The sequence below is a fragment of the Pinus tabuliformis genome, chromosome 9 (assembly GCF_031772625.1).
Source record: "Pinus tabuliformis cultivar Carrire ecotype Pingquan chromosome 9, CPIR1, whole genome shotgun sequence".
NCBI lineage: Eukaryota > Viridiplantae > Streptophyta > Pinopsida > Pinales > Pinaceae > Pinus > Pinus tabuliformis.
In genome coordinates, this window is record NC_142307.1 from 1249666322 (window position 1) to 1249675587 (window position 9266).

General features: G+C 34.6%; 1 protein-coding gene across 3 annotated transcripts; it reads left to right on the forward strand.

Moving 5' to 3' along the window:
* The first annotated feature begins 798 nt into the window (after window positions 1-798).
* On the forward strand, window positions 799-2416 carry LOC149153100 (uncharacterized). 3 transcript variants are annotated; one of them, XM_089438406.1, is made up of 2 exons: window positions 799-2211; window positions 2376-2416. In XM_089438406.1, exon 1 carries the CDS (start codon window positions 1787-1789, stop codon window positions 2195-2197), a length of 411 nt encoding a protein of 136 aa, XP_089294532.1. In that variant the 5' UTR covers window positions 799-1786; the 3' UTR covers window positions 2198-2211; window positions 2376-2416. The 3 variants fall into 3 exon arrangements, with proteins under 3 accessions (XP_089294532.1, XP_089294534.1, XP_089294533.1); XM_089438408.1 differs by having other exon boundaries at window positions 799-2189; XM_089438407.1 differs by having other exon boundaries at window positions 799-1617; window positions 1767-2416.
* Window positions 2417-9266: the final 6850 nt, after the last annotated feature.

A 9266-nucleotide genomic window follows, 5' to 3' on the forward strand; every position in this document is an offset into this window, starting at 1 on the left:
AAAACTGAGAGGTATCTAAGTTGTCAAACTCTGGCACCTAACTACTTGGGGATGACACCTGGCTTGGGCTACACCAACGTTTAACATCTGTGGCACCTAACTACTTGTGGATGACACCTGGCTTGGGCTACACCAACACTTAACATCCCTCGAATTTTGCGCACATAATTTTGAACATATGACTTTGACATTACGAAATCCCTTAACTATACACCCCATCACTATCTATTCTAAGCCCATGATCAAAAAAATAAAATTTTGAAATTTCTAATTTTATATAATATTAATTTTCATACATTTTAATCTATCTCTATTTTTCTTAATTTATAACAATCAAATTATCAACTTTATCAGTTTTTTATTATGTGATATCTAAGCATTTTAGGATGTGATAAAAAATAACTTTATAATTATTTTATTTCAAAATAACACTAATACAATATAATCATGATGTAAATTTATTTTAAATAATTTTAAATTTATTTAAATAAATTTGTTATTTACATAAATATATTTAAATTCTAAATTATAAATAATTTTAAATTTAATTAAATAATTTTTTTATTTACATAAATATATTTTAAGTTAAACTTATTATAGATTTATTTTAAATTCAAACTATGATTAAATAAATCCATTTTCAATTCAAGTTTAATCCAAAATTACAGATAATTTAAAACTTTTAATTAAAAATGTGAAAAATTACAAATTTTTCATTCACTGTAAGGGTGAGATGTAAAATAAAAAATACCACTTTGAGAAATTATTATTATTATTTTGGATTGTAGGTTCGTTCCAAAAGAAACCCGCGGGGGGAGATAACATGTCAGCCTCGCTTCTTCCCTTTTGATATTCCTTGCGTCCCATTGAATTCTTTGCTTGAAATCCTCGTTAAAATTAAAATGAGTTTTTCGCCAACCGGATCCGGATCCATTCAGCGCTCCATATGATTCGATGCCACGTCTGATACTTTTTTCCAATCAAAATTAAATTCTTCTCTTGACTTCTCTCAATCCAATACAAGGCTGGCCTGGCCAATTAAAGCAAAGCAAAGCTGTTACAATGAATAGTTCTGTTATCAGTGTTCCTCATTACTAGCAGAAACATGCCAGTGACTGAAACATTTATCAGCACGCAACAACCCATAATCTTGGATGGGTATTTCCTTTTTGCTCTGCTCTATTTAATTCTTAGTGCTTGTGCCTGTATGTAAGGACAAGACTCAGGCGTGTCTGTCTGATAGCTTTCTTGCTTCCTTCCTGCTATATGTCTGAAAATCATTGAGCCTGTTTGAGTTTGGTAGCAGATCCAATCAAGCAAATACCCCACAAACTTCTCATCATAATCCGATTGTGAGAAATCCATTTGTCTTGATTTTAATTGATCTCCCTAAAACCAATCTTGGCTTTTTTGGAAAAACCAATCTGGGTCTTTGTTGTTTGATCTCATTCAGTATACCATTCTGTTTCCCATTCCTTTGGTAGTTTTTGCCTCCTGCCTGATTGCCTTACTACCAATCTAAGCAATATTGGATAGGTACTCAGCACCTGAAACAGGAGGCGGTATTCAGTTGACAAGAAGTGGTAATCTGGGTACCAGGCACCTACTTTTGTTAAGGTATGAATTGGAAATCCTGCCGGCCTGAAAGATAATTCTATAGTTTTTGTTGAAATCAGCAGTTGAATCTGCGAGGTATTTCAAATAGGCACTGAGCACTCTGGTGGCTGAGCAGATCCGTTTTTGGTTCCCCTTTTCTATTTTCTCAGATCCGTAAGTGGGTGGTGATATGGGCCGCGGCCGAGGCAAAGGGAAGAAGCTAACAGCGGTTTCTAGCCATGAGGATCCGGGGAGCGGGGGTGAGGAATTCATTCCTGCTTACAGGAGAAGAGGCCGCCCTCAGAAAGGGGCCAAGGATGAGCTAGAGGATGAAGAGGTGGAGAAGATTGAAGAAGAGGAGGATATAAAACCTGTGAATGTGAACAAGGATAGCAAGGTTCAGGTAGGGACTGAGAATGGAAAGAAGAGGAAGAGGCATGCCCAGATCACAGAGAGTTTGGATTTCGCTGCAGATAAAAATGGGGTTCCTGGCAGATCTGCCATTGATGAACCCACTAAGCCAAATGCCTTGATAAGGAATGGAAGCAGGCGCAAGAGCAAACCTCGGCGAGCAGCGGAAGCTGGCGTGGAATGTAAATGAAATTAAAATTTCCTGTAGGGAAAATTCTCAGCATTTTATTTTATGTTTTTTCATTTTTTTCCTTCAATTTTAGACACTTTAATGCCGCTTTTCTATTTGGGGTTGTTCTGGATCTATTTGTTTAAGATGTGGATGATTGAAATCTCAGCATGTGAAAACGTTTACTGTATTATTTCAGTTTGAATCAAATACCCCGGCTTCTTTTGCCATTCCAGGAGATGAAGGGAGTGCCATCTTTCTGCACTTTATCTACTTGGCAAGTACACATATATCAGTTCTTTAGGACTTAGATTTCAGCTACTTTGTTGAATGAATGATTTATTGATCAAGATGTGGCAGTCAATCTATGTACTGCTGTTCATCAAGGCCAAATAGGTACGGATCATAACAATTCCTTGCAGTTGAATCAGTATACTTTCTTGTTTCAAGTATTGTTTCTCTGTCAATGACTTGTTTCTGATATAGCATGCTTGAATATTTGTCACTCGGCCACACCTTATGACTTTTTGGTGTCAATCTTGAGAACCCAATTTGGGTGAAGAGAGCGTCCTGTCTTTTGTTAATCATTTGAAGATTTGGTAAGCTCTTAAACATAACTTCACACTGGTATACATCCACATTCTCTTCTCTTTTCTTTTTCTTACCATGATGAATCGTAATTCGTTGGAGTAATATAGATGAGGCCCATGATCAAATTTAGTGGTTGTTACTATAACACCACCTGTATATCCAACAGCTTACAATCTAGATAATAGCGTCCTGTCTTTTGTTAATCATTTGAAGATTTGGTAAGCTCTTAAACATAACTTTACACTTGTATACATCCACATTCTCCTCTTTTCTTTTTCTTACCATGATGAATCGTAATTCATTGGAGTAATATAGATAAGGCCCATGATCAAATTTAGTGGCTGTTACTATAACACCACGTGTATATCCAACAGCCTACAAGCCAGATATACCAATAATTTATGACTTAGCAAGAGCTAAAACTCTACAGAGTGGAAAAGCCTACTCCTTGAACCTTATCATAATGGAGTAAACCTTATCACAACTGTTTGTATTTTGAAAACAACCGCAGTAAATCTAATTAGACTTCCTTCCTGTGGCAAATAAATCAATCTAAATATATCACCATCTTCCCTCACAGTCTTTTGGGGAATTTCTTGAACTAAGTTGTCAATTGAACTTGTCAATTGATTTTGGCCTTTGGCGACTTCTTATGATATGCAATCGATTTTAATTTACAACAAATATTGTGTTTCATCTGTCCAAGGATACAATGGGGGGGTCTTAAAGGATCCTTGCATTCCCCTAGTTAAAATGCCTGAATAACAGTGTACTCATAGTTAAAATGCTTGAATAACAGTGTACTCATTAGATATAATAGTGTATGCAGTCCCTGCTTTCTGAGAACTTTAATTAAACTCTACTGTTGTAGAGTTTACAATCTATCATTTCTCTTGTTTCCTTTTTGATTTGAGCATGCAATTGCTGGCATATCTTCTCCTTTTCGATTTTCATAGTATTTATCATACTTTGATGCATTTGTAGATCTACTTTACTCAGTAAACATGTACTTTGATGCATCTTTAGATCTACTTTACTGAGTAGCCATGTCGTGCAATGATTTAAAAAGGGTCAATTTTTTTTTTAGACCATTTGAATACAGAGTTATTGAAAAAAATGGGACAGATTTTATTTCAGTTGGTCTGAATACATGTGAATTGAAAGGGATAAATTCCCACTATTAAACAAATATGACTAACCACTTTGTGGTTGGTTTGGAACTTTGGATACATGTTGATTGAAAGGGAAGAATTTCGTCTCCAGTTATTTGAATACAGAACTGTAAGAAAATCCAACTTCTTGTTTTCGTTGGCTTTGAATACATGTTGATTGCAACCACCTGTGAAATATTAGTAGCGAAATCAATTAGAAACAGTACCTAGAATATGGATACTAGAATATGCTAAATTTGATTATAGTTACATCTAGTCAGTGCATACTATTCCAATCTATTTGAAAATAACTACACGAAATTTGAGGGCATTTTGAGATTTCCAAAGATATTATGCGTTGAACAGAAATTATAACAGTTAAGGAAACAATCTCCTAGAAAGATTAAAAATATGTGGACACTATAATATGTTAAATTTGATTATGTTTCCACTATTTAGTGTCAATATATGAAATATAGGTCAATGGGACTCAAAGTATAACCAGTAACAAAGTGCTGCAGGGAAGATTACGAGAATAAAGATTAGGATACCAATAAATATAAAAGTACAAGCAAACAACAAAGAGAGATGAAACTACTCATCATTAGGTAAAAATGTAGAAGTAGAGGAGGGAGAAGCAGCATCTGCTGCCACACACCAGAAATAGATTTTCAAATTACTTGCGGGCATAACATGCTTTGAGTTATTCTGATGCTGTCCAGTATTCTGGCGTTTTTGGTTTATTTCAACAATTTATTATGAGTGTCCAGACAAAATTAATTAACAATTAGATGATGCACCTTTGTATATAGAAATATTCTCTCTCATTGAGTAAAATATGTCAGGCCTTGGGATCAGAGAAAAACTTATTTTTCACTTTCACAAACATTAAATTTCCTCTGTTCCAGTCACTTGGTAAAATCAGAATCAATTTGTGTAATTATTTACTGATGGTTCATTTTGTGCATTCAAAGCTTGATTACCCATGTGCGCAGTGGTGATTTAGCTCGTACTGTCCTACTTCTAGCTCCATTGCTACAAAGCACAGCTATGACAATAAACATTTCAATTTTTTCCCCTGAGAGCCCCTATGGTGGTTTACACAGTTCATCATTGAATATAAGCCGGCTGGATTATGTTTTCTCTTCTATGTAGAAATATTGTATCTCAAGGTTGATTTGTTTATTAGCGGTAGTCATTCTAATTGAACCGACAGCGCATAGTGATTTACCTGGGTTTTCGCTCGCACTGCTTTTCCCCACTACGGTGCCCTCTGTGACTTAACAAAATGATCTCTGATTGAAAACATTGATTTCTCTTTGTAAGTGTTTATATCTTGTGGTCTTGCATTATTAAGGATAACAAGATGGACCGGCTCAACTCTGCGATTTCCAGAGATTGATCAAATTTGAAGCTTGCCTGAGATAGTGCACGAGGGAAAGTTTAATGCCTCTTCTATGTGCAGCATTTTTTTCCCATTGTGAAACTTGAGTCTTATATTATAGAATTAGAAAAAGAATCATACACAAACAAGGGTTTCACTTTCCCCTGCGACCAGGCCAAGAGAGACCCAGAATCGGTATCCCTACTACAATTTAGAACATAGCTTATGCATAAAGTGCAGCAGAAAGGAAGACAAAAAACACATACTTTGACAGCGTTGGCTTTGCTAATTCAGAGCCTCTGTACCAATTGTCTTATTAATGGCTTAAATATCTTTGGCAATGAAAAGTTTATGCCTTTTTGCTTGTTATATCCATCTCTTGTGCTGCAGTCATAGTCCAGGCACATTCAATGAAGGCCTAGGATTATTAACATCCATTGAAGGCAGTTGGTTAAAATTTTCGGCTCATGCTAATAAAACTTTAGCTGGTTTTCATAATATCTGGTAGACCAATGATCTGTCTGTTTTGGAAGCTTGCTTCAAGAAACATGTCTCAAGGTTGGGGTTGCTCTGCATAAAATGGACTACATTTGGTTTAGATGCTGAGGCCAAGTGATAAGTACTCTGCCAAAAATATCTGGGACTCACACCTGGCCTCGTCCCTTTATGTATGAAACATTCCATTTGGGTGGGGAGACCATAGTAAGAATGGAATCATTGTGGACGGATTAATACTCAGTTGAACTCACCAATGTGATTGTCAAATTGATTTAATATGTAATGATATCTGGTAAATATGACCAATAGTTTTTCCTTAGCAACGTTTGTTGAAAATTATGAGGCACTAGTAGGTATATCAGATGTAGTTAATAGAGATCAGGATCTTCGGGGCTAAACTTTTTCAGCTTCTTGGAAATCTTTTTGATATCTTGAACCAACTTCTGATATTATTGTTGTCAGCTGTTTGAAGAAATATTTTTTTATGTCCTGATCTAACTTCCGAAATAATTTTATTTTGTAGTTAATTTGCCAGTGTTTTTGTTTCCACAAAATCTAGTAGACTTTGAAGAGAGAAACCCTACGGGATTAAAAAAACTAACAAAATGCTAACAATGGGATCAACATTGATCCTGAAAGGATAGAGGCTATCAAAAAGCTCTTTACACTATTGTTAGCACTTTGTCTAGCTTTGGAAAACCCTACAAGGTATAAATTAGACAATAGGACAACATTTTTGGCACCATTGCCTAGTTTATACCTTGTAGGGTTTCTTTCTTAAAGGTTTGCTGGATTTTGTGGCAACCGTTTTTAGATTTCATTTCTCTTAAATCGTAAATGCTTGCGAATTATATTTCTTAAGATCACAAAACACCGAAAAATGGTGGTGTTTAAAGACACCGTTACTGAGATCTCATTGGCCCCAAATGACAAATTAACATGAAATCTTTTGGCCTTTAAATAAGCTACATTATATATAAATACCTTTTTAAATAAATTACATTATATATGAATACCATGAGCAAACCTATAGATTCTCATAAACCTAAAACTTAAAAACCACCCATAATTTAAACAACTCAAATTTAGCTGTACCACTGTAATAATATTGTAATGTAATCATATTGTAAACCTCTTGCCTCTGTATGGACAGCATATAACCAAAGGGCTGAGGGGTATAATCACTCGATGCCATCCTCTCGCCTATCCCTGTCACACTAATCAGGATTTCGCGGAGTCTAATATATACTTCATTGGAAAAGGAAAAGGGTTTGATAAAAGTCTAACGGAAGTTAGGTGTTATTCCCTTTGATAAAAGTCTATAACTTAAATGAGATCTTATTCCGATACATAATACCTTTATTACTCGTACAGGTTAGGCTTCAAGTGCACTTACGTTATCTAAATGTTGCTGCTACCATTTCCAAAACCCAATCCAGAAAGGTTTAGTGACCAAAGGGATAACATTTAGGAAGTAACTCTAATCCTGTTGGCATATAAGTTAACCACAGAGACGTGTTTATTTGAGTTTTCATGTTTTAGGTGTCAGGTTAGGTGAAGTAATTTTCATATTTCATTGATGTGTTATTAATCAAGTATTCATAGATATAAGCGTGATGTTCGATTTTAAATTTTAAAGTTTGATGTCTCTTTCAAATTTACATATTTATTCACAGTTCACCAAATTTTTAAGGATTAGGTATCTAATATTAAGGAATAATTATGAAACGGTCAAGGAATGTTTTCAATGTTTAGTACTGGTTAAAAGGAAGAATTTTGGGAAGTATTGGACATTTCCACAATTCATTGTGCAAATGCAGTCTTGTTTTTTTTTCAGACGAAAAAACTAACTGGATTTTATTAGTAGCAAAAACTATTATATTTTACCAATATCATCAAAACGATCATCTCAGATATGATATGATCTAGCATCCTCCATCATTGAGTGTGAAAGTCACCATAGAAGTTTTCTAAGTCTTCTGAAACATTGATTTCTACCAGTATATGCATAAAACTCAAACTAGTGTTCCTAGGATCAATAGTTTGAAAACATTGTGACTGTTCTTCGTTCAAAAAACAAAAATATGTTAAAGAAAACACTAATCAGCATGACCGAGACTACTTCCAGCTATGGGATAGCAATTCTGCCTTTCTCCCTCACATTGTCATCTGATATAATGCTGTAGAAGACGTATCCTTCTGGAATTGCAGTCTTGTAACAGAGTTGTTTTGGTGTTTATTCAGCCAAGAGTGAGCCTTCGTGAACCTAGCTTGGTTGATGAGCTCAAAATTAATAAGTTTATCAATCAAGTTAGGGTCATAAAAAACTCAAAAACTTTAGGAGAAGAGTGAGAGTAAGAGCTAGTTATGGGGAGATAAATTACCTCAGAACTATTCTAAAAAGTATTTTAGTTCACGTGGTCGGGACCGGATGGCTTTCCCGCTCCCTACCTGTGTTCGAATTTTGGCTTTCCCGCTCCCCACCCGTGTTCGAACCTTGTCGCATGATCACGCTGCCCGGCAGTTTATTGAGACTATTTCACTTCTGTACATAATGTAAAAATATTGGGAATATTGTGATTCTGGACTATATATGGCTTCGAGGGACTCACCACCCCCTTCTTAAAAAAATCTTATACACTCCTAATAATAGAAATCTTGACTTAAACTCTACCCAATTGAAAAGAACTTCACACACTAATTAAAAAATAACAAAACAAATGAAAGCATAATCCAAATTCCACCAATACAATCTCTGTTGTTTGTCCTGTAAGCTATTTTGAGATTATTTTTATATGTAACTTCTTATTTCGAAATTGTTTCATCGTTTTACATTATAGTTTGCTTGTGATAATAAAGGGACAGAAGGTTGCAAATAAACTTTTATTCTTTGTAGTATGGAACAACCGTTAATATTGGTTTTTGCGGTTATGTGATGGCGATGGAAATTTTGAGACCACCGTTCTCGGGCTTGGGGTTATCAGCATGAGTCGAGCTCATCATCTTGCCATTCAACGAAGTCAAGCAGTGGTGGATGAACAAAATTAAACCTTACAGCGATCAGTGATCAAATTTGAAGGGTTGGTCTTAATTTTATTTGGAAGGGTATATATTTATCTAACCCTTCAAAGATGAAACGTTATAAAAAAAATTGTACTTCTATTAACAAGTGTATATTAAATGATCTCTTTATTAAAAAATGCCAAAATGAAATCGTGTCCTTCTAAATCTTTAAAATTTAAAAAGTGGCTACATTAAAACACTATAAAAGATCAATAGAATTTAGTAAATAGGCAAATATTTTTCTCAAATTCTATTAAAAAAAGGTAAACATATGTTTCTTCTACTCATTAGATAATCTTCAAAAGTATTTGAATTTTTTCATTAAAAATATAAATCTATTTGCACAATGGAAAAAGTTTTTTAAATTTTGATTTGTTTCTAATTTATACTATATGTCTTGTTC

Coding starts and splice junctions, on each gene's coding strand:
- LOC149153100 (XM_089438406.1), top strand. CDS start 1,787: ATGGGCCGCGGCCGAGGCAAAGGGAAGAAGCTAACAGCGGTTTCTAGC.